This window comes from Lolium perenne, chromosome 7 (genome assembly GCF_019359855.2).
Source record: "Lolium perenne isolate Kyuss_39 chromosome 7, Kyuss_2.0, whole genome shotgun sequence".
Lineage (NCBI taxonomy): Eukaryota > Viridiplantae > Streptophyta > Magnoliopsida > Poales > Poaceae > Lolium > Lolium perenne.
Genome location: NC_067250.2, coordinates 129,038,971 through 129,064,896, shown reverse-complemented (window position 1 = coordinate 129,064,896; position 25,926 = coordinate 129,038,971). Strand labels below are relative to the sequence as shown.

At 46.8% G+C, this 25,926-nt stretch overlaps 2 protein-coding genes across 3 annotated transcripts; one reads left to right on the top strand and one right to left on the bottom strand.

The window, feature by feature from the left end:
* Nucleotides 1–3,284: 3,284 nt before the first annotated feature.
* On the top strand, nucleotides 3,285–9,645 carry LOC127318567 (cyclase-associated protein 1). Of its 2 annotated transcripts, none has more exons than XM_051349049.2 (10): nucleotides 3,285–3,737; nucleotides 3,884–4,049; nucleotides 6,991–7,055; nucleotides 7,510–7,783; nucleotides 7,931–8,084; nucleotides 8,240–8,349; nucleotides 8,441–8,496; nucleotides 8,574–8,630; nucleotides 8,744–8,887; nucleotides 9,254–9,645. In XM_051349049.2, exons 1-10 carry the CDS (start codon nucleotides 3,456–3,458, stop codon nucleotides 9,338–9,340), a joined length of 1,395 nt encoding a protein of 464 aa, XP_051205009.1. In that variant the 5' UTR covers nucleotides 3,285–3,455; the 3' UTR covers nucleotides 9,341–9,645. The 2 variants fall into 2 exon arrangements, with proteins under 2 accessions (XP_051205009.1, XP_051205008.1); XM_051349048.2 differs by having other exon boundaries at nucleotides 3,287–3,737; nucleotides 3,881–4,049.
* LOC127318566 (4-coumarate--CoA ligase 5) lies at nucleotides 9,570–11,848 on the bottom strand. Its single transcript, XM_051349047.2, has 4 exons — nucleotides 10,746–11,848; nucleotides 10,357–10,555; nucleotides 10,060–10,273; nucleotides 9,570–9,965 (listed from the first exon to the last, which is right to left on the bottom strand). The coding sequence occupies exons 1-4, from the start codon at nucleotides 11,724–11,726 to the stop codon at nucleotides 9,749–9,751; spliced, it is 1,611 nt and encodes a 536-aa protein (XP_051205007.1). The 5' UTR covers nucleotides 11,727–11,848; the 3' UTR covers nucleotides 9,570–9,748.
* Nucleotides 11,849–25,926: the final 14,078 nt, after the last annotated feature.

The following is a 25,926-nucleotide window of genomic DNA, read 5'->3' as shown; positions in this document are numbered from 1 at the left end:
TTGAGAAATTGGCCGTTCCTAGGGAACGCCTGCTCGCCGAAGCTGCCAGTGTTGTCGCTGATGAAATCCAGCAAGCCGAGCCTCTGGACGAGGCCAAAGACTACACACTCGCTAGTGGCAATGATGGATCCCGTCCACATGAAAACTCCAGCCGGTGTCACTGCTGGCCCCATGGTGGGCGCCAACTATCGTGGTGGTGTCAAGGCAGATGCCATAGGTAGGCTTAAGTTGGGGACAGATGTACGCCGGAGGATCCAGGAAGGGAAGATGGACTAATAAGCACACACGGGACACATCGATCTACCCAGGTTCAGGGCCCTCGTGAGGAGGTAAAACCCCTACTCCTGCCTGACTGGATGTATATATCTCGAGGTGGAAACCCCTCTATCACAACAATGGTGCTCCTTGAGCTATGTAGCGAGAGGAGGAAGAAACTCTGTGGCTCTATGCGTATGAGGGGGGAGAATGAGCAATCATTTTCCATGGAGGCCCTGCACCCCCTTATATACTGGGGGGGGGGGGGTAACTTACACTATCAGAAACCCTAGCATGGGATAAATCCAATTTCTATGGTGCCATAGTCTTTGTTTGGGCCTCGTCAGGAGCTCCATGTTGTCATCCTGGACATCCTCAATGGGACTGTGCATACATGTACTTGACTATGTGGCCACGCTAACCACTGTTCCCTCTATCATGGTGGTCAACGCATGATGAGCTCATACGACACTTGGAATGTAGCGACGTGCTTGCCATGATGATGAGATTCTTCCGTGATTGCAGCGATGGGACTTGAGCGTTGACATTGGAGACAAGCATATGACTGTTAGCCATATGCCGGTCACCAATGTCGGCTCCCACAAAGTATTCCGGATCTCCACTTCCAGCTTCCTTACTGTAATCGGAGACGACCGACTCTGGATATGTCGGTTTTTAGTATGCCAGCTTAGGGTATGTCAGTCACCCTATGTCGGCTACCCTTAACCTGGTCAACCTTCAGTTTGGTCAACCGCACTTCACTTGCAATAAGATTATCTGGCTTACCTCAGTAAGCCGGCATATAGAGAAACTTGGCTATAATGCCATACCTTAGCCTACCGGGGGTCATCCCCTCGACACGACGCGTCGACGGAAAACTCCGGCGGGCATGCGAGAACAAGATGCGGTGCAATTCTAGCCGGGGAGGGGATAACGGGGGCATCGGTGATGACTGGCGGCGGATTTGGCGGGAGGGGCGTTCGCTCGGTGGGATCTCGATTTGTTTTCACCGAGGTGGGTGGGGAGAAAATATGAGAGAGCCGCCTCGAGTTTTAGGGGTCACTCTCTCATTTTTAATGATTTAACCATTTTTGGGCTTCGGCTCGAGGCACTTACGGCCGCTAGCGGCCTATCTTTTCTCCTCTAAGGCTGTGTCGCGTCTCGCCTACGCAGACTTCAGGGATGAACACACCCCCATTTATGTTGGTTAGTGGGCACGAAGGCGTTTCGGCCTCAACACTGACTTAGGATCATTCCCAGGCGGAGGAAAAGCATACACAAAACACACACAATCATTTTTTTACCCAGGTTCAGGCCGTCCTTCGGCTAACATCCCTACGTCCTGTTTTGGTGGATTATCTTGGATGCACAAAGTACAAAGGTGATGAACTCTCTGGTACCGGGAGGACGCTCTGATCAACTCCTACACCTCCCGGTTTTCCACTTTCTTTTCCTCACTCCCTCCAACTGAATCTTGGCCTTGACGTTGTCAAGAACAAAGCTCTAGCTATAGCTCTCTTTCTCTTCTCTCTATCGAGACAAGCTTAACCTAGCTAAGCTCAATCTGTGTGAGCCGAACTCCTAAAGTTCTGCCTCCAATTGTTCGGTCCTCCCGCTGTCCGATACCCTAACTGTCTCATGTTGATCTCTAGCTTATATACCTCAAGAGTTGGTCTCAATGACTCGCCCGAGCACCGCCCAAGAGCGTTTCCGGGCTCAATCAGATGGAGCCACACGGGGGACGGGCATGTGGGTGGTGCGCTTGGCCAATGGATGGCGAGGGGCGGTGCGCTGACGTTCGTGATGATGGCGTGATAGCTCAGGTAGCTAGCTGTCACTCATGTCCGCGACGCAGGCCTCTGTTGGTCTGCGCTATGATGGCGTGCAGGGGTGCAGGCGCCTCACGTGTTCCCCACGCAAGTCTTGACATGTCCAATTGATCCCAGTTGTCCCCTACTCCCTGGCCCGGGCCTGGCCAAGGAGAGGAGGCTCCTGATCCCTTCCCGGGGCAGTCCGAGCCACGCCTTGGCTTGTTTGCCCCGCTTCTGTGTCCTTAGACTTTCTCCATGGGATGCTCTCGGGAGGAGGCCAAGGGCAGCTCCTTGCCCAGTTTGTCCTGTTCTTCGTGTTCTGTCTGTTCGTGCAAACTCGCCTTTTATCTGGGAGCACTTGTTTTCCACTGGGTGGCCTACGTCAAAAGGTGAATCTCAGCACAGTTAAACCATTTTTACCATGAGTTGCACCTGGGCTGCTTGTCATGGTTGCGTCCGAGACGCCGTGGGCTGGAGCCCACGCGTCGCGGCGTAATCGTGTGGACCCTGGGTCCCATTACGCTGACAGGCCGTTTTAGGCTTCGGTTAGAGATGCTCTAAGAAGGGGAGCTCATCGCACTCCTTCCGAAGAGTCCACTCAGCGCACGCTGACGGCGTAGGTCGCGCTCGGGGTGAATAGATGGGGAAAGCAGAGCGGTGCAGGACATTTTTAGGGGCCTACCTAGAAGGATATGGATTCACCTAGAGTGTTTCCTGGGACGGACCGATCAATCCACGCTAGCTCCACATCTGTTGATTCGTCAGCGTGTAACAAGTTCGTACCTTTTCTTAGAGGAATGAGTCCGTACCTAGTTTAGCTCGTAAGTGTAGCATTACTGGTTGTTAGATAGTGCAGTGGCATTTGGTAAGTAAATAGTTAGAAGTGTGACATCATGTCAAGTGTGATACCACGAAAGATGTGACACCATATACCATATAAGATGTGACATTGTAGGTTTCGCCATATATGTTTTGGGATTGGAAAAACCATTGACGTGTCAGAAAGAGCGGGTTAAATTGAAGGAAGGGTAACTCCGATCGATTTTTAGAGTTTGAGTTTGAAATACAAACTAAATGAAAGATGGGGTTGTAAACTAAACTTCAAACAACTTTAGGAGGTAATATGAACTTCTCTTTTTTTTTTGAGAGAGAGGAATTCTTTTGGGACGGGAGTACAGGGACAACGCCCCTACGCGCGAACAGATGTCGACCTGCGCGGTTCTCGCGGCTCGGCCCGGATCAGGTTCCGCCATTTCCTCCTTCGCCCGAGGACCAGAATGACGACATTGCTCGTCTATTTTCCACCTATCGATCACCTCGTTCCTCTCGCCAATGCCCATCGTTCCGCTGCTCCGTCCCTAGAGATCAGATTCCCCACGCACGAACGCCATGGAGGAAGCCCTAGTAGGAAGGCTGGAGGCCGCGGTGTCCCGGCTGGAAGCTATCAATGCCAGGGCCCAGCCGTCGGCCGTGCCGCACGACCTGGCCTACCATGAGTCGGCGGCGCAAGACCCGGCGATCTTGGCGTTCGACGAGCTCGTCGCTGACGCCGTCGGGAGGCTGTCCGCGGCTGCCGGAAAGATCGGCGCGGAAGTCGCCGAGGTGACCAATGTGCTGGAAAAGGCGTTCTTGGTAGGGAAGGTCCTTCTTGTCAGGACCAAACAGACTCAGGTGCGTCTGATCTCGTTCGTTTCAGCTTTTCCGTCGCAAATCTACATTCAAGCATAACGGGTGATACCAACGGTCAGGAAATTTTGGATCCATTGATCATCTGATCAAACTATTTGTGTGTGCGTGTTTGATGATTTTGGTAGAAGCCAACCGTGGAGTCCATGGCGGTGTTCATGGGGCCTCTGAATGAAACAGTCCTGGAGGCGAACACGTTGGCGGAGGGGACGAGATCGAACCATGCCAACCATCTGAAAGCAGCCGCCGGTAGCCTGGCCGCTTTGGCGTGGATTGGTTACACCGGCAAAGGTTGCGGTGAGTACCAAGAGTTCCAACCATTTTTTTTTACCGTAACTATACAATCTGATTGATCTTTGTACTTCTGACTTATAAAGAAAGGTCCAAGTGCCATTGGTTGAGACTTGGAGATTGAGTTGAGTATTTCCCTCGGAAAAAAATAAATTCAGTAGAGCAACAACGGCACATGAAAAAAAATGTTGTCCTATCTTGACTGTCCTGGAAAATCTTCAGAGATAAAGCTGGAACTTTGCTAAATGAATAGAGGCGCCGAAGAATTCTAGATACCTTCCATATAAAGACTGTAAGAACAACTCTAGATCCCTGCAGAACAGATGGTAAAACCCGAACGCAAAAAATCGTATATCATTGATTTAGACAATAATTTTTCATTATCACCACTCAATATTAGACAAAAGTTTTCACTACCAAAACATTAGACAATAGTTTTCAAATTATAAACATTCAGATTTCAAACTTGACCATAGTTTTCATCCGAAATAATAACTAATAGCATGAATCGAATGCCCCAATGATGATCAAGCAACACCGCCGTTGCCATCACCGCCATTGCTATGACCCCCGTTACCATCACCGCCATTGCCACCACCGCTAGCCGAAGATCCACCTCCCATCCTGGCCCAAGACATTATTGATTGATAGATCTCCCACTTATAATCTCTCAATATGCCCTCGCTTTCTTGCCCATTCCATTCCGATCCATCATCATGAGTCGGTTATCTATGGTAATGGTCTTTTGCCTCATCTTCTTCTCCTCCAGGAGCCTGCGCCCTTGAAGTTCGTCTTGTGCTTCACCTTGGCCAACTTATTTACCTCATTTTCTTTAACTTGTTGCCACCTTGTCATCTTATCTGGTTGCTTTTACTCGTTTCATTCTATCTTCATTTGCAAAGATTGAGTTGCCATTTCCTTCCTTTCCTTCATCAACTCATCAATCTTCTCTCTCATGCTTCCGTCCGTCTAAGCACGGCCTTCTTCTTCACACACCCCTTTCCCTTCTTCCTTCTGTCTGGTCTCCCTTTGATGGTTCTCGATGTTGTACTCCATCTTCCTTCATTACCATTATCAAGATCGTCATCTAAGCAGATGAAGAGGATGTTTGATTTCCCTTTTTTGGACGGAGGGGCTGATGGATCACTCAACTTTCACTTCTCATTATGTTCAAACAATTTCCAACATTGATGGAGCACAAATGCTTTTCCATTTGACGTGTTGCTTGTATCTTTCTTGTGCAATGTGTTCTTACATTGGCAAAATTGCAAGAAGACAAGTTTGAGCACATTCATAGTGGACACATTCATAAAAATTTGAGATAAAATGAGATAAACAACCAACTCACATAGTAATCAATAGTGCAACCACTTGGATGAGCATTCACACTTAATCCAAACAGCCACTCCGCTGGCTACATGATTGATTGATGATCGCATACCTTGCCTTGTAGATCTCATTGAGACGGTTCTGGCATAAACTGATGAATCTTGTTCAAACACTTCGCCAATATTTCTTTCTGCATTGATCATTTATGATCACAGCATCGAGTGGGAAACTCTCCCATGCCTACAACAAAGCAATATCCACTACTTCCGTGTAATTCACTTGCCTCTTTGTTCTTCAATTTTCTTTATTTGAGAAGCATCAAAGACATTCTCAACATCTTCCACATCATCAACATATATTATTTTTTTCGAGAGTAGGGCAAAGGCGTACCATACTCATCATCAACATATTCATTATCAAATGAATCTAGTGGAACATTGTCAATGGTTTACTTGGCCGCTCCAACATGCTCACTAACAAAGTAGAAACCGAATGTATATTGAAACCACACAATGCAAAAAAAAAAAAACTAAGTACCTAAAATAATTTGACAATTATTTGAGGAATAGGGATGAAATCGTACCCTTTGTCGAGCACGTTGTGGGTGCCAGAGTTGGTCATGGTGGAAGTGGAGGAGGTCCGCCAACCGCTGGCTTCTTCGTCTTTGCCGGCCTGGATGCGGCCGATTTTGGCCGTCAAGAGGCATCGGCGGTGGAAGGCCGAAAGACGTGGGGGGAGCCCGTAGGATGCGGCAGCGCCATCCCCGGTCCCTATGACGAGGCGCTTGCTCTGTCGCTTGTGCTTGGGCATAGCGGCGGGAGGCGCGTGTGGCGTGACCACGAAATGGAAGGGTGGCTGTACGGGGAGGTCCATGGCGACGCGCCAGTGGCAAGGGCATGAAGGACGGGAAGGCGCTGAAATGTCCCTCCCGCCAAGCTCCAGTGTTTACGATAAACCCAAAATATTGGCGAGCGTACTGCGTATGTGCAGGACGAGGCTGCGAGGGTCTTGGTTTTCAGTTTACCATGTAGGCCATTTTAGGATCGTATCCGGGCACATTTTTTCCCCAAACAAAAAAAAAGTTTGTGTTTTACGGTTTGGTACTTTTTATTGGATCTAATAGAGTTGCTAACTTGCTATCATACCATCTCCAGTTGTCCAACTAGCCACCGTGTGAAAGGTGTCTTCGGGCTTCATGCCGTCTTTCCACTAAAATAAGCCACATGCTTTAGCAGCTAGGATTCCGATGCTGATAATAATCTTGCCATATCAAATTGACCTAAGAGACATCTGGCTGATTGCCGAATTTTGCCAAATGCTTCAGAAGCGGCGCCTGGTTTTGAAACATTGGATTTAAAATCCCCAGTCCACTTTATCCTTGGGCTTTCAGACAATATCCCAAGAATATGGAGAGTACATTTTAGGTTGGTTCTTACTGCCACTCCAAATACAATGCCACCGCATTGGATCAATAGTTTCAGACACTGCCTAAAGTTTCAACCATTTGGTCATAGAGTATGGTATTATGTCAACCAGCATAAAAATTGCATGTTAAGTTTTTATTGATGAAAGTATTTTTATTAGTATGTTATGTTGATTGTTCACTGGTTCCTCTCAGGTATGCCCCTTCCAATTGCTCATGTAGAAGAGAGTTGGCAGATGGCAGAGTTCTACAGCAATAAGGTATGTTAGTGTACTCCAAATCACCAATTCCAACTTTGAAGTAAAATGGATGTACTGTGTGGATACAACTCCAATGGCAGATCTTAGATGGGTGAAATATAGTAGTACTAGTGATTCAAGAATTCAAATCAGAAACGACATGTAGAAAGGAGATGGAGAAAAGTTCACCAAGGTATTCATGTGAACGGAGATAGAAAATGGTTCAGTAAGAAATTCATGATTGTTAGGAGTATATAAATTCGAGGAAAACATGTTTCTTCATTGAAAACAAAATCAAATCAAGGTTAACGATTCAAAACCATCAACATGTCAATTACTTAAATACACACAATGCAACAAAAAATTTAATTAAAAGGTTTGATCTCCTATGAGAGAGAAATAGCATTTTGTTTTTGAAGCATGAAAATGGTTGATTTCACGACTTAATATAACTACCAAATAACAATTTTGTCAGGTGCTCGTGGAGTACAAAAATAAGGACCCGGATCATGTGGAATGGGCTAAAGCACTTAAAGAGCTTTACGTGCCTAATTTACGCGACTATGTCAAGAAGTTTTACCCACTGGGTCCCGTGTGGCAACCTCCTGGCAGTGTGGCAAACAAGGCTCCTTCTGCCCCTTGTCCTCCTTCTGCATCTCTTTGCAGCTCTTCAGCAACATCATCACAACCTACATCTGGGATGTCTGCTGTCTTCGCTGAAATTAGCTCAGGGAAACCAGTCACACAAGGTTAGTTGATGTGAATTTTCTTTTTTGACCCAAACTATGGCGGGCTGAAGCCATCGATCTGAATTTTATTCAACTTCCAGTTGATAAGATTCATTAGCCCCTAGTTTATGTGCTAAATGGTTATGGCTTCATCTTGTTGCTGTAAAGGTCTTCGGAAGGTGACAAATGACATGAAGAGCAAGAATAGAACAGATAGAACTGGTGTTGTAGTCGCTGAAGGGAAAGAACCTCGCACTGTATCTGCCCCTAGCTCAACAAAAGGTCCTGCTCCTGCAAAGTTGGAGCTTCAGATGGGTCGCAAGTAACTATCAGTTTCCTTCTATCTTCTTTTTATATATAGAAAGTAGGGTATTCCTCATCCTCTGCATTGATTGATGCAGACAACCCAGTTTACTTGTATCTAGAGACATGCTAACAGACAAATATTCTCACATAATCTGCTCTGATGTCTGTCAGATGGGTGGTTGAGCACCATATTGGGAACAAGGGCCTAACTATTGAAGATTGTGATACCAAGCAATCGGTATATGTATATGGATGCAAGGATAGTGTGTTGCAAGTTAAAGGTACTTCTCATCAAAGTGCTACTAATAGCTCAATGATGGATATCCTTTTCTTAAGAGGAGACGATATTCATGAATTGCCATCGTTATGCAGGCAAAGTGAACAACATAACTATTGATAAGTGCAACAAAATGGGAGTATTGTTCAAGGTATAACTGTCAGGAAGTACCCCCGCCGTATTTACATCTGGACTACTTTGTTAACTCTCATCATATATTCTTTTCAGGGAGTCGTCGCAGCTTGTGAAGTTGTGAACTGTAACAGTGTAGAGGTTCAATGTGAGGTAGACCTCCTTTCTTGATACTTGTAGTAACAATTTTGTTCCATGAGGTTATGGGATTTGAATTAAGTGATGCACACTCTGATGTTTTCTCTTATTTTATAATGATATGGCAGGGTTTGGTGCCAACTATATCAATAGATAACACATCTGGCTGCCAACTTTATTTAAGCAAGGAATCTTTAGAAACGTCAATAACGACAGCTAAATCAAGCGAGATTAATGCTCTTGTTCCGGATGTGAACAGTGAGGGTGATTGGGTAAGTAATTCTCTGAACTCCTATCATAGTATCATTTACCTTCTGAGCCTCTTCTTTTTCGTGTCTATACACTGCAAACCGATTATAGTGCAGTAGGTTGAAGCTGCTTGAGATAAACAAAAACAGAACTGATGTGGTTTTTGAGTTTTCCTTTTCTCGAGGTTCTCAAAATTGCTGCTAAATTCACATTTCACTCTCTCCAGCCGTACCACGGCATTGCCTTTTCTAGACACACAGAAACGTTATGTTTTAATGCTTGGGCTCGTACAAAAGTTGGATGTCCAAAATTACGCAGCTGTTCATACTGTCTCGCTAGCAGATATCTGCTGCCTCTGACCTCTATTGTTTTCCTCTGAATATTTGCAGACAGAGCATTCCTTGCCCCAGCAGTTTATACACGCATTCAACGATGGGCAATTCATAACAACACCAGTATGTCACTCTGGCGCTTGACCGGCATTTCCTCCTTCGATCATCTTTTCCCCCATTGGCTCGAGCTCCGTCGCAGCAGCCCACATTTCTACAATCCCAGATAGGAAAAATAATGACATACCTCATGTCATATACGGATGTACGACATTTTGGAACGCCTTCTAATGAATGTAGAGGCACGGCGGTACTTCCGGTGCCATATTTTTTTTTTGGGTTTTCAGTTCACTGATATGCAAGTGGGCAAAAGTGCTAATACAATCTCCTCGTGTAAGATTTATATCCAGAGACAGTATGCCTTGTACATTGGTGACGAATTGTTGCTCACACTTTCGTGGTATCTTAGCATGCAAAATTACAGATAGGTCAGGATAATCAGAACAAAAATAGAACTGGCAGTTGACATATAAGAATACAAGTAGCTCTGGATCATCAGTACGCTCCCGTGGCCAACTTTGCTCTGAGATCCTTCCTCAGGATCTTCCCTGAGGGCGCCTTGGGGATGGAACTCACGAAGAAGACCCTCTGCAACCGCTTGTAGAACACCACCTGCTTGGCGACGTACTGCTTGATCTCGTCCTCGGTGATGTCGGCGGCTGACGCCACGATGAACGCTACGGGTATCTCGCCACTGGCGTCGTCCTTCATTCTGCGGGGTTCAGATAGGCAGCGGTTGTTCAGGACTCGTACAGCGCAATGACGAGTATGAATTAAGTTCTTGCTGGAGCAACCGAGCTACTTACGGGACGACGGCGGCGTCGGCGATGCTGGGGTGCGCGATGAGCATGGCCTCGAGCTCGGCGGGCGCGACCTGGAAGCCCTTGTACTTGATGAGCTCCTTGAGGCGGTCCACGATGAAGATCTCGTTGTCGTCGTCCACGTACCCGACGTCGCCGGTGTGCAGCCACCCTTCCTTGTCGATGGTCTCCGCCGTGGCGTCCGGGTTGTTGAGGTACCCTGCACGCACAAAGGTCGTCAGCGTCAACCTCCCGTCTGTGCATTCTCGTTTTCGAGTTTCTTGGTGCTGGAGAAATCAGCACCTTTCATGATCTGCCTTCCCCTGACGCAAATCTCGCCAGGCTGGTTGCGGCCGAGGCAGAGACCAGTTTCCGGGTCGATGATCTTGAGCTCCGCGTTCCTGACCACCGTGCCGCAAGCGCCGGACTTCACCGGCGATGGCTGCTTGGCGAAAGCCATGCACATTGAGAGCACTGGACCGGCCTCTGTCATCCCATAACCCTGCTTGAACAAATTTCTCGTTACACTTGTCCAAATTTGGGAAGCTATCTCGCTTATTATTCCCTTATTAAATGGATAGATATTGTAGCTGCGCATTCAGTTAGAATTTTATTCGATAGTCGTCGTCTAGTCATGACTCATGACCGAGCAAGAGGAGAAAAGTTGTTTGTCAAAAGTAGCTCGTGCGTACCTGTCCGAGCACTGCATTAGGGAGCTTGGCGTGGATGATGTCCTGCAGCTCCTTGCCCATAGGCGCGGCGCCTGACATGACCATGCGCACGGAGGAGAGGTCGTGGCGGCCCATGGCGTCGCTCTTGGCCATCTCCACGACGATGGGCGGCACGAGCGGCGCGATGGTGATGCCGTGCTGTTCCACCAGCTCCAGCATCTTGACCGTGTCGAAGCGCTTCATGATGACGAGTGCGGCGCCGGCGCGCATCCCGCAGAGCAGGATGGAGTGCAGCGAGTAGACGTGGAACATGGGCAGCACGCAGAGGACGACGTCGTCCTCCCGGAAGTGGAGGTTGGGGTTGTCGCCGTCGACGAGCTGAGCCACGCTGGTGACCAGCCCGCGGTGCGACAGCATGACGCCCTTGGGGAGCCCAGTGGTGCCAGAGGAGTAGGGCAGCGCCACCACGTCGTTGGCCACGTCGATGGGCGCCTCCGGCAGGGCCGAGTCGTCGGCGGCCTGGAGGTCCGCGAACGAGGCGCAGCCCTCGGCGCCCTCGCCGGTGGCGACGATGGTGATGCCTGCGAGGCCCCGCACCTTGGCGACGAACGCCGGCTCGGTGATGATGACGGTGGCGCCGGAGGCCGCGACCTGCTTGGCGATCTCGGGCGGGGTGTGGAGCGGGCTTGCCGTGGTGGTGACCGCGCCGAGGCGGGACGACGCGAGGAAAGACAGCGCGAACTCGACGGAATTGGGGAGGAACAGCAGCACCGTGCTGCCGTGGCGGACGCCGAGGGAGTACAGCCCAGCGGCCAGGCGCCTTGACAGGCAGTACACGTCGCCGACCGTAAGCGTCTTGCCGGTGGCGCCGTCAATGATGCATGCGCGGTCACGGCGCTCGGCGAGGCGCTCGAAGACGTAATCGTGGAGCGGGAGGTGATCGGGGATGGCGATGTCGGGGAGCGTCGAGCGGAAGACGGTCTGCTCCGGCAACAAGCCCATTTTCCGGCGAGGTTACGGAGTTGCCGGCCGCTTCTGGCTTTGTTGTCAGCTGGATTGGTGGTGGAGCTGTGGAATGGAAGAATGAGGCAAGTGCCAAGTCCTGATGACTGAAATGAGCTCACGGATTGGTACTTATAGGTTGGTCTGTGGATGCAATGGTGTTTGGTGGAAAATTTGGGGTTGTTGTGCTAGTCTGCTAGAGAAGATGATTACTAGACTAGGTCCAGTTTCGTAGAACTTGTGATTTGTTTTACTCCGTCTGAACAACAATTGTTTCTTTAAGATCGCCGAGCAACATGAACAATGCATTTCACACATGTGTATACCTAATACCCGGCCTAATCAGAATGAGCGTCCGTGGGAAATGGGTCAGATCGTGCACTGACGCCCAAATGTCGGTAACACAGACATGATTAAACTGACCGTGATCGTGTGATCCTGTGTTCTTCTTTGTTTATACTTAACCTAGGACATTACTGCTTGTCTACATGAGCTTGTTTGGTTCGACTTATATTCCATAGGATTTTTTGAGGATTTCATTTCTTAAACAATCTCATAGAGTTTGTTCGATTTGTAGGATTTAAAACCATAGAAATTACTTATATAGTCTATTCTTCATAACATTTTATAGAAAAAAAATTCACCTATAGCATCTACAATGCATGATGCTTAGAGAGGTGCTTAAAAAAATTAACCGTATTTTGTTGAAGCACTGGTTCTTGTGAGAAAATTTGGTTTATTTTAAGAATCACATATCTAAACACCTTGGGTCCAACATAAGAATGTTTTCGAAATATATATGAAAACTATGCCTAACATACAAACTTTTGGGAAAAAACCTACAATTTTCCTGTAGTGTTTGTGTGTTTTCAATTCTTGTAGGATACAACGTCATGACTTTTTTTTTCTTGTTCATGCATTTTGAAATTTCTTTCAACCAAGCGGGCCTACATGTGGCCACTATGATGCCCCCTCATATCTGGACGTTCGATCTCACTTATTAATATAGGAACACCCATTTTATAGCAATGTTGCATCTCTCATTTACCATCCAAAATATAGCATACATCAACTCTTGTTTATTTTGTGGGAGCAATAACCTCACTTTTAACTCAACTTAGAAACAATTAGAGTTGATAACAATATATTCTTATTTGTTTTGTGCTTCAATAATCTTAAGAGTTTAAGATACACAATTTATTTCTTTTCTGCTTTCACCACTTACCTTATCATCCAGCACAAAGCCAAATCTTGAATAAACTATATGTTTTATTAGCTTATACATAGCAGCAAACATGGATGTGTGGATCAAAAGATGCAGAGACTGCGCTTCCCTTTCCCAAAAAGAGGGGAAATAATCTTATATACATAGCTTCTTTTCACATGTAGTAGCGAAATTTAAAATCCTAAACACAGGATGCAGTAGAAAAATCTTAAAACAATGAAAATATTTACTCCCTCCGATCCATATATTACTTGCCAGCAAAATAGATGTATCTAAAATTGAAATGTATCTAGATACGTCTATATTGATGTCAAGTAATATGAATCAGATTAAAAAAAAATGACATGGCCGGTTTGCATCTACTTTAAAAGTGCTAAGGATGAAGATGATTTTGGTTGTTTGGTGAATCTTTTTTCGTGTTCATTATCTCAATTTTTTTGGTTTGTTTTAGTGGGGTTTCAAATGTTTGCTATGCACATGCTGTGGGCGATTTGCACAAAAATAACCTAAAAGTGAAAGGAAAGCACAGACTGACCCTCCGGCGAAACTATTTCAGCCATCTAACCCTTTTGTGTGGCGCCCCACACATCGGCGCCACACATGCCAGTGTGGCGCCCCTCCTGCCGGCGCCACAAACCCAGCCGACGTGGCGCCCTCGACGCTGAGCTAGTGCGCCCATCCGACGTGGCAGCATGTGTGGCGCCCCTCCCAACGGCGCCACACATGCCCTTACAATTGCCCAAAACATACTGTGAGACAATTCGTCTGGGACTTAGCCGTTTTGCGAGCCTCTATGTGTGGCGCCGATGCCACGGGCGCCACAGTAGCATGTGTGGCGCCGATGCCACGGGCGCCACACATCCACTTAAGTGTGGCGCCCGCGCCCGCCCCCAGCCCGACCCTCTCTTTCTCTTCTTTCTCTCCTCTCTTTCTCTCCTCCAACCGCCGCCGCCGGCCGCCTCTCCGCCGCCCCCCACCAAATCCTCCACGGATTGGACAGATCTGGCCGGCCAAATCCATCCCCATACAATCCTCAAGGTATTCCCCTTCGTTCCCCTTCGATTCATCCAAGATTTGGTCCGGTTTAATTCGTTCCCCTTCGATTCATCCTAGATTGGAAATGTTGGTTGTGTTTGAACCATAGATTTGTATGCATGTGTTTGAACCATAGATTTGAACCATAGATTGTATGCATTGTATCCAAAGATGTTTGAAATGGCTATGGTGTTCTATCCCTAGATATGAATGTATGTGTGTATGGAACCTTATGTATGTATGTGGTGAAAGGCAAAATTGGAGCTTAGCAAATGCATGTGTATGGAACCTTATGAATGTATGTGTTGCTCATTTATGTTAGTGGAATGACTCATAACATGGTTGTGTAAACATGTAGGATGGTGTGGCTTCTGGATGAAGAGTACGACAGGGAGCACCGGGCTGTTCATATGACGGAGAGGGGAACGGATCTTCACCCTTTGAAGATTCGTTACCATGGCACAATGGATATACCGTATGACGAGAGGTACACGGAGTTCATCCAGCCTACCGGTCTTATGCCGTTCATATCCCTTGTAAGCCGTGGGGGGCCGAACATGAACCCCTCTGCACTCACCGCCCTTGTCGACCGGTGGAGGCCGGAGACTCACACCTTCCACTTGAGGGCCGGCGAGATGGCCCCTACTCTCCAGGATGTTTCCATGATCCTTGGACTACCTATTCAGGGCGACCCACTGTGTATGAACACAGCTTCTGATGGGTGGCGCGGACAGATGGAGGACCTTATTGGCAGGGCTCCTCCGGCGCCGGCAAATCCAAAGGAGAGAGTTCCCGCCGGCGCGTCTTTCTCTTGGATCAGGACTAACTTTGCAGAATGCCCGGAAGGGGCCAACGAGGACACTCGGAGGACGTACGCCCGCGTGTACTTATGGTACATGATTTCGAGAATTCTCTTTCCTGACAGTGGGGGGAAGCTGGCCCATTGGTGTTGGCTGAAGGCGCTTACTGTGTTGGACAGCCGGTGGAGTTGGGGAACAGCGGCACTTGCCTACCTCTACCGGCAGGTGATGACTTGTTCTATGTACTATTTTCCTATAGTAGTGTGCTACACAAAGTAGTAACCAAATGTCTTATGTACGCAGTTGGACGAAGCTTGTCGCAGGACTGGGAGCAGGACTGGGAGCGACGGTTGCGGAAGAGCGGGAGAGAAGAAAAGCCTGTCGGACCGTTGCGGAATTTCATTAAGGTACGATCACCAACTTTGAATGTACGTTATTATGTTCTTGTGGCTTTGTAACCATGAGTTCCATGACGCAGAACACTGCACGAAAGATGCGGCGGTTAGCCAACTTGCTAGGTTGCCGCGAAAGCGAAATTCCGCAATCCTCCTCTTCTCTAGAGCGGGAGGTATGGAATATTTTGTTGCTATCAAACATGTTCTTACTAATTTCAACTTTTGTAATCTCATTTGCTCTTGTTTGTGAAGATTCCTGACGACGACGAAATCCTGAGTCAAAGCATACCTCCAAAGCATACCTCCAAGCAAGCCCCACGGTCTGCTTACCAGTTGAAGCCAAGGGGCAATGCTCCAAACCGGTACACTCCGGAAGATTATGTCAACCGAGGAAAGAAGGTTGTCACTGAGAAGGATGAGGCGCCGCCGCGGAGATCAGGTTTGAGGAGGATGAGGAACGACGAGCCCTTATCTTCAGAGGAGGAGGAGCAGGAGGAGCAGGAGGAGCAGCAGCAACAAGAGCCACGGCAGCGGACGAAGAGGATGGCCGTCCGGAAGCAGCCCGTGAGGACGACACGTCGAGGACGACAGTAGGATGTGCTCCGTGTTGTTGTGAATTATTTCGAACCATCTTTGTAATGCTACTTGTTGTTTGAATCTACTTGCTACGATGTGAGCTATGAAGTGTTATATGTGTATGTTCTGAAATTGCAACTTGTTGTGTCCATTATTATACTCAAAACTGTTGGAGTTTGGTAGGATTTTTCAGGGTTTTAACACAAGTCAACGTGTGGCGCCCTCCACGCTGGCGCCACACTGCAGTGTGTGGCGCCCGTGGCATCGGCGCCACACATGCCAACGTATATCAACTATTGGGTCGAAAACATCCAGGGGCTCCGGACGATAAGTCCTTAGCCGTTTTGGCGAGGCTCTACGTGTGGCGCCCGTGGCATCGGCGCCACACATGCTACTGTGGCGCCCGTGGCATCGGCGCCACACATAGAGGCTCGCGAAACGGCTAAGTCCCAGACGAATTGTCTCACAGTATATTTTGGGCAATTGTAAGGGCATGTGTGGCGCCGATGGGACGGGCGTCACACGTGCTGCCACGTCAGATGGTGTGTGGCGCCGGCAGGAGGGGCGCCACACTGGCATGTGTGGCGCCGATATGTGGGGCGCCACACAAAAGGGTTAGATGGGTGAAATAGTTTCGCCGGAGGGTCAGTCTGTGCTTTTCTTTCACTTTTGAGTTATTTTTGTGCAAATCGCCCATGCTGTGCAGCTGAGCCATGGGCCTCACCGACCATGGACCGGTCGTATCCTATCGTAGACGTTTGGTGAGAGTTTGACTGGGGCAGGAGCGACCTTTGCCCTTGGGTCAGTGCTCACCAACCGTGCGTGCGCCGAAGCATCCACATGGCTCGGCCGCTCGTGTGGTCTAGACCCTGCCGCGTCGGATCCAATTAGTGACGTCAACGCTTGGACTTGGCTAGCTTGCGGTTGGGGGCGCTCGCAGCTGTCGGATCAGGGGCATCACCAATCGTATCCGTTGGAACTGGGGTTCGAGTCAAACTCGTTGCTCCGACTTTCTTCCAATGGCTGCCAACCCACTTCTGCCTCTCTATAAAGTATGGTCAGTTTTTGCGATTAAAAGTAGGGGCGTGCTGATAATCCTCCGGCGGATTTCAAGCCCCCGAGCCTCCGAGTTCCCCGCTTGACACGTGTACAAAGAAAATAAATTCTCTTCACCCACCTCCAACTGGTCCTCCACCATAAACAAACTCGCGGACATGAACACCGACAACGCCCCAGGCTAGAACTCCAGCACATGCTGCACATCACCGAGCATCGACCATTGTTGCTGGAAGACCGTGTCGCCGGAGAATACCGCGCCGCTGGCCATTGTCGCCGGAATAGCACGCCGTCGGAGAGGAGCACCGGGGAGTCGTCGTCGGTGAAGAAAAAAAGCACCGCCCGTGAGTTTGCAGCAGCACTGCGACGACGCTCGACGGCGGGCTTGCAGCATGGAGGCGGTCTAACAACGGCGGCATTCGTCGCTTTTAGCTTCGGCAATATACCTTTGCAGCTCTGGTGGCGTACCTTTGAAGCTTCGGCGGCGCACCTTTGCAGCTCTGGTGGCGCACCTTTGAAGCTTCGGCGGCACACCTTTGCAGCTCCGGTGGCACATCGTTGAAGCACCCCTTCCGCTCCTTGCAACTCCGCCGCTCCGCAGGCAGCCCCTTGCAGCACCGTCGGTTGCTGCTTGTAGCTCCGCCGGCAGGCCATGCAGCATGTGCGGTGGGCCTTCGCAGCTCCGACTGGAGGCCGTTGCAGCGTCGACCATGATCCTTTGCAGCTCCGCGTGGTGGTCGTTCCAGCTCCGGCGGCGCCTATTTGCATCTCCAGGGACAGCAGGTTGTAGTATCAGTGTCCGCCCTTTGCAGCTTCCGCGCCAAGCTATTGAAGCGCCGACCGCAGGCGCTTGCAGCAGGGGCAGCACGCGGTGACGCCGGCAGCAGAAGGGATGGAGCCACGTCGGAGAACATCCACAGAGCGGATTTCCTCAAGGGAGGTTGAAGGACGGGCCACACGAAGACAAGGAAGGTAGATCTCAGCAAGGACTGGAGTTAGCAGCCGCTGCGTCATTGCGCTGGCCGGCCGGTTTGTAGGAGCAGCGGCGGCGGCCGGCTATAGCGGCATGGTGGTGTACCGAGGAACTCACCGAGGAGACCGAGAAGAACGGGAACGAGCCAAAAATCGAGAAGACGGGGATGAGAGGTGAAGCGATAAGGAAGCGGCTGGGGGCCACCCACGTTTCTCCCGTAGCGTCATGGCGACTTGGAAGAATCTGGAGGAAGGGGCGATGGGTTGACGTGGCTCGGCCTGGTCCACCAGATCAAGATGCATCGACGACGCGGGACTCGGAGGCACAGCGCGTCCCATCCTCCGGCGGATATGGAGCATTTTCCTTAAAAGTAACTGTCCTCGAATCGGGATTAAAAATAGTCCAATCTAAACTTTGCGATATACTCCTATACGAAAGCAAAACATTTTTTTTTTAATTTGAAACTGGGACGTCCTGGCCTCTGCACCAATTGTATGTGTATGAATACTGATTGAGAAATACACACTCAACTATTAAACAGAATCGGTAGCATACAGGAGGAGGAACAACATTCTGGATTATCATTGCTTCTTTTTTAGACAACGAATCTGTGGTTTTATTTTTCAGTGATTTTCCTTTTTTTTACTCTTCATTTATGCATTGGCGGCCCTAGTTACCTCTTCTAGTAAAAATTCGTCCAAATTACCTCTTTTAGAAACTTTGATGCTCATTTTCTCATGAACGTAGGTTGCATAAGGTTTGAGGTGATGAGAGAGACTCCAATATATTAGGATGACAATAAAAAATGGAACACATGGCCGAGAGAAGGTTCGACATGATTGTAGATGGCGCCCTCTGAACTTACATATTTTGTCGCGATGCATCGACTTACTTATATAACAAAATGTGCATAATTATAAATGGAGTAAAACATTGTGCAAAGCTTCCTAGACTGTAGTCTTCGGTAGATTTTCACTAAATCAAGTAATATTTGTCACAAAAGCATAACTGTGGGCTAAAAATGAAATTACCGTAGTTGTTTTCTATCTCATGCAACATCTCCTCTGCTTGCTCTCACAGCCTGAGAGAGCTCCCCTTCCGCGAGGTTCGGCTAGATCCCTCGGGAAGGCTTCCTTGGTGGTGCCACAACTACAGATCATGCACCCTTGAACTAGTTCTTCGGATAGGCTAACACATGGGTATTCAAATCTAGGGTATGCAAGTGAATAACCATTTTTGCCACACTCTTGAAATCATATATGATATTACTATCAACCATGTATTAATTTCTACATAACCAGCTCAAGTTTTCAAATAATCACGTGTTGGTATAGTTCATTGGAGCAAGTGAGCACACATTAGCTGGTCTTGGGATTAGGTACCGTCTTTATTAATATTTGGTGTACCTTTATAGCCTTTTCTTAATTTTAATACCCATCGACAAACCCATATGCTCCTTGCTTGTTCTTCATGTAATTTGTCATTTCCTAACTGTGTTTCCACAAAATCTGGTCCAACCTAGCGGGAGATGAGACATATGGTGCAGTTTTGGCGAGGGCGTTACGTTCTTTAACTAGTTTGACAAGGTCAAGGTACAAATTTGAAAAAATTCCACTTTTAAATGTCACTGCTTGGAAGACTCAAAGTACAGGAATATTTTGTAAGCAAAGTGCATCTTAAGATTTTTCCTTCTTTTGTTGAGTTTTGTGTCCTTGGGTATGTACGGGCTGTAATCAGAGCTAACTTGGCCCATGGGTCAAGAAAGCATAGAATTGAAATACACCTTTTCAGTTTCGGTATGGGCCCATTTTGCAATTACGCACACAGCAGAAAAAATATGTACTCCTGAATGTACCGATGTTAAGAGAGCAAACCCTATATATGGGGGGGGGGGGGGGGGGGTGCTTTACACCGGGTAGGTCGCCACCAGGCGAGTTGCCGCACACCCCCGCGCACCCCACGTTACTAGCTGGGCCGCGGCCCAACATCAGGTAAGACGTTTTTACTTTTTTGTTTGTTTTTCTGTTGTTTGTTTTTCAAGAAAACATTTTAAAAAATCTGAACATTTATTATGATTTGAAAAAATCATATTTGAACATTTTTCAGATTTGAACATTTTCATATTTGAACATTTTCAAATTCGAACATTTTTAGATTTGAACAATTTTCAAATTTGAACATTTTTTGACGTGAAAATTTTAAAAATGCATATTATTCAAATTTAAACCTTTTTAGTTTTATCAATTTTTAAATTTTAACATTTTTTAGTCCTAAACAGAAAAAGAAACATAAAAGAAAAAAACAGAACAGGCAAACGATTTTAAAAAAAAGATCAACACCCGTCGTATTAAGCACCGCCCACGAGCACGGACTAAAATGGGCCGGCCCAAGTACGTAGCGTCCAATGGTATTTGTCTTTTTCTGCTGCGTTTTTTGTTTTTTGTCCATTTTTTTCGGTTTTCACGGTTTTTGCTGTGCTTAATTGCTTATGTGTAGTTTCATCTGTATCCTTTGGTTTTCTGCTTTTTGGTTTCTTTTGCAGGTTTTCTCTTTTGGTTTTATTCCGTTTTCTTATTTTTGTCCTTTTCATTTATATTTCTTTTTGTTTCTTTTTTGTTGGAAAAAAATGAAAAATGATTTTTTATTTCTGAATATATTTTTAAATATGAACAATTTTCCTATCTGAAAAGTTTTTATTGTCAAACATTTTAAAATTTGAATATTTAATTTTTTGGATGTGAATATCTCCAAATTTGAACAAATTTTAAGTTTTAAGTTTTTTATATTTGGTCATTTTTTCAAACTTGAACATTTTTCAAGTTAAAATTAATAGAAACAGGAAAAAAAACTACAGTTTTATCCATTCACTAGATGGCTGGTCGGCCCAACACGGGAAGGCAAGGGAAGCTTTGCGTGCACCGCACCCTGTTAACAGGGCCAGGGCGCATTACTAATGTCAGTCAGGAAATAAAAAGTGCACGGGGCTGCTCTGGCGGCAGTGTGTCGGAATTCTGACGGTATATTCCTGGGTGCTTCGGCGTTGACGATGGTGGGGGGTTTAAGCCCGGCCACCCTCGAAGCAATGGCGTGTCGTGAGGGTTTATCTTTGGCCCAGGATCTGGGATTACAAAGGATCTGCATTGCTTCTGATTGTCGGGATGTCATCACCAACATCCATCGCCCATATCAAAGGGAGTACAGTATGATTATTGCAGAGATTAAGGAGACGGCTTCATCCTTCGCGACAACGGTCTTCAGACATGAAGGAAGGAACTGCAATGGGGAGCCTCACCGCCTTGCTCGTAGTAGTGTTAGTTTGGAAGCTGGTCGTCACTTGTGGCTCCTGCACCTGCCCGACGGGCTTTGTATCCCTCAAAACCTTTTAGCTAATCAATAAAGAGTGGGGAATTCTAAAAAAAAGGAAATAAAAGTGCAGCACTAATGACTTGTGGTCTTCAGCGGATCATTCGCGAGAAGCATAACCGAGTCAACGATGAGCAAACGTATGCTAACTGATTAGCTTGAGTATTTTAATTACTCTCTATATTTCAGTACGTACTGATAAATTTAGATGCATGCATGTCGGCATGTAGTAGGATTATAAAATTCACATGTGCGTGCTTGACTTGGCAAGAAAAACAAGTGACATTTGCCGTCAATTTGAGGTTTACAACTTACTAATTCATACTCTTATCTTAACTCGGTCAGTACATATGTACTCCCTCTGTCTCGGGAAATCTTATATAGTTCATAGGAGTAGATGCACCCGTTGTCTAAAAAATATATTTCAAAATCTTCAAAAATTCTGAAAAAAATTCTGGGTCTACATCTTGACATTCTATATCTCCACAGACTATGTTTCGTAAAGAAATGACATTGTTTATGGACTGTGCAAAAAAGACAACTTTCGGTCATCCAAAATAGCTTTTACCCTTGACATGTTTTTATCTTTTTACGTAGGCCACACAAAAAATATTGTTTCCACAAGGTTTTGTGAATGAACATAGAATGTTCAGATATACATCTAGGATTTTTTTCCAGAATTTTTTGACATTTTAAAATAAATTTAAAATGCATTTTACTTAATAGGTGCATTTAAACCTATGAGCCAAAACACCACGTGTCTAGACATCTATATCTATACCTAATAATAAAGGGAGAAGTGTTTCCGTGGTTTGGTCCGTTTTATTCGTCCGTGGTCGCTCAGCTTCGTCCATCATCGATCGCTAAACGAAACGGTTCCTAATACATCGCTAAACAAACATAGGTAGCGCGGACAAACCCGATGGCAGCCCAGCCCAACAAAGGCCTTACCGAAGTGAGCACTATAATTTTTTACGTGCCGCACGCATCGACGCCGAGCTAGGCATCGCGTCCAACAAGAACTCCCAGCATCGTATTGGACAAGGAATCCTTTGCGTCTTTGATATCTAAAGGCAATAAATAGGACTCGAGACCCTCGACGGAATCGCACGCGACCGGCAACGAAAACCGCCACGCCCTCCCGTCGTCCTCCGGACGACCCCGTCCTTCTCTTCCTCGACGCGGTACTGTACTGCGACGGCAGGTGCGACGGGGACCTGAGCTATCCCGCGACCGAGATCACAGCGTCGTGGAGGCTTGATCTCCTCACCGACGGAAGGCCAGGAGGCGCGGCAAGGGTACAGTTGCCGGTTTGGTGGCGGCCAAGGCGAGGAAGATGCCTTTTTTTCTCGTTCCTAGATCGCTCCGTGCTGGTTGACCCAGCCGTCGACCGCATGATCCAGTCGACACCAACGAGGCTCCTATGGTATGGTAGCTGACAGCTAAATGCTGTAACTGCAAGAGATCTGATGGATTTTGCGAGTTGCTCGGTATCTAGGAATCGACGTCCACGAGTGGGTTGATCAGCTGAGGCCAACGGCCCAATTTGCTCTGCAGTTATTCTGTGTAGTGCCTAGCTCGCCGTTTTTTGCAGGGGATGCAGATGGTTTTTGCGCGCTTATCGATGCTGCAAGTTTCATACTCTTAGTTTTGCTTGTTACAATGCTTGATTTACGTTACATATACACACATGCTACCCGCCCGTGAACGTTTACAGATATAAGAAACAGAAGATATTTTCAGTCGAGTGATGCCCCTGATATAGTAATATTGACTTGGCTACTATGTCATGGCTGAGGCGGCGGCATTTGGTCACGGCGGCGCCTGGTCTCGAACAGTCAGTCGTGGTCGCGTGCAATGCTCAGCTCCGTAGTTGGATTTTTACATGGATGCGATCTTCCTCATCATGGCGATGATGTTCTGCCCGATGCGTACACAATGCTTGGGATGTACTACTTAGTCTTGGATATCCATCAATGCCAAGAGTTATGTAATACGGAGGATAGGTTTACTTTTTTTTCAATTTTACATTAGCTTATACATTTATCTAGCTTAAGACAGGTTCTTGGAAAACAATGGAACTTACAGTTTCGATATCATGAAGGATCATAGTCCTGAGTATCCACGAGTTATTATTAACAAAAAGCGATTTAGGTGGCTGAGATTTATGGGTAGTGCTAGACACTTGAGAAGTTGAGAATTAACAAAAAAACATATTTTTAATATGCAATTTAGGTGACTGAAATTTATGGATAGTGTTAGATACCTGTAAATTAATAAAAACAAATTCTTAAATATTCTCGATGATAGTTGTTTCGCTAAAAAATCAGTCCGCCGCAACGCGCGGGCATATTTTCTAGTATATAATAAAACAGGATTAGTTAATTGAGGATGAGGGAGTAGCCGAGTAGTTGGTATCAACCACCTATACCTTTTTAGGATAAGCTTTTCTATTTTGATTTTGAAAGACGGGCTGTTTCGAAGATGTAGCGTGATCAGCTGGTTTCACCGTATTAGACTAGTCACAATGGAAAATAACATACACTAGTATCATGCACATGATACTAGTTTATGATACTAACCTCACAATGCATAGTATCATAAAATGGTATCATAGTATTATCATATTTAATGTTTTGTAGAATCTCAATGCAAATGTGTGTACATGATGTGTTTGATATTAAGTTTTCTAGTTTTACGTGCTATGAATATTATGATACCACTCCCATCTCTCACCTCATTAATTGGTGTGCCACATCAGATTTTTGCCAACATGGCATGCATCATACTACTTATGATACTCCCATTGTGGCTAGTCTTAAGGATGGCAATGGGCAAAGTACTTATGGACGTGAAACTCTACCCGCATCCATACCCGACGGATGCTTGTACCCATCGGGTATCAACGGGTAGATCAAATAGTACATAAGTTACTCATAATTTTACATGCAATGGTAGCATATCTGACAAAAATTCACTTATTTCAACTCAATAACAGGTAGTTGAGTATGTGACAATCATCAACATTTAGAATTCACAATCACATACTCATAACTCATAAGTCAACAAAATTAGACGTGTCACTTGACATATTGATAATTGATAACAATTTAACATAGGTTCATAAACTCAACAACTTGGATATTTAATTGCATAGGTTCGCATATCAATATAAATGGGTAGGGTATGGGTATACCCATGGGTGTGGCTATACCCGTGCCCTACTTGTGACTTAACGGGTAGGATTTGGAACCCATGGGTATAAAAGTGTGTTCATACCCTGTCCATATGGGTATGAAACCCGTCGGTATCCGTACCCGTGGGTAAAATTGCCACCTTTTACACAATATGCTTAATCGGACAATTCAATTAACACTTGTTTACTACAGAGGACACAACTGCATGTTTCCATAGTTTTTGTTTAACTTGCTCGTCTCTAACAGATGACTAAAAACTACTAGATGATGTATAAACTAGATAAATGGGTACTAATGCAAAAGGGACAAAAAGAAAACAACAAGCAATGGTACCTGACTCATGCAAATTCTCATGGAACCTAATAGAACTACCTCTCCCCCTTTGGCATCAAGACGCCAAAAAGGGACAAGAATGTGCTAAACGTCTCATGGGATCAGTCCTCGTCATAGCCATCCTCTTCCTCGCTTTCCTCTTCATCTTCATCACCGAGGTTGCTCTCATAGGCCTCCTCCTCATCATCACCATCATCTTCATCTTCTTCCAAGGGCTCCTTGCCCTTCTTCTTGTAAGCAGAGGAGACATCCTCAAATTGTCTCCTGCTGGAATTTTGGGCATTTGGCCTCTGGCCCATGGCCCATTACCAAATTCTGAAACTCACATGGCCCATTCCAATAATCAGTGGCAGCACTAGTGGGGCCTAAAGTTTAGTCCCACATTGCTAGTTGGGAGAGAGTTGGAGTGGTATATAAGGTGGGCTGTTCTAGTCCTAGTAAGTGAGTGAGAAGAGAGAGAGCCCTCGCGCACTCCTCCTCCTCCTCCGCCGCCCGCCTCGCCTCGTCACGACACGTCACGACGCGCCGCGGGAATCTCGTCGAGTCGAGCTTATCTTTTTGCTGTTTGGGAAATGTGTAATCAATTTTGAGTCATTAACGGACGCGTTACTCAGCCGTTTTGCCTTCCGGTTTTTCTGGATCGTGGCTGTGCTGACTCGGACGTGGGCTGCGTCCCACAATCTTCCCGAACCGCACTATATAAGCACGGACGCCAACCCTAGTCTGTACCAGACGCATATGCGACTACCTGTTTCCAGTTCATTGCGCCGCCGCCTTCGTCTTCCTCATCCCGTCCGTCGGCGTGCACCGACTGCCGGGACAGTAGGCCTCTGGAACCCTGCCTCTCGTGAACCTGTACGGGTGAGGGGCAATCAGGTTTTTGGGGAGCGCTCCGGCGCGACTACTGGCATCACGACGTCGTCATCGGACGACGAGTTCCTCCACACCGACAACTTCTTCCCGGACCTCAGCGACTTCTTCGACAACCTCAACATGGGCGACAACGACGCTGCTGCGAAGTATGTGATCTTGTCGTTTCTCTTTCAGTTTCTGTTAGAGTTCCTTCTTCTAGTTTTTGTGGTAGATGCGATCGGTTTGTCTACTTTAGATATGATCTGTTCATCTATCTTACTAGACTGCATGTTTAGTTTATTTGTTAATTTCATAGTAATGATTTATCAATTACTTGTACGGATTATTTCATATGGAAATTTGCTTATATATTCAACAATCCAAAAACCTGATTG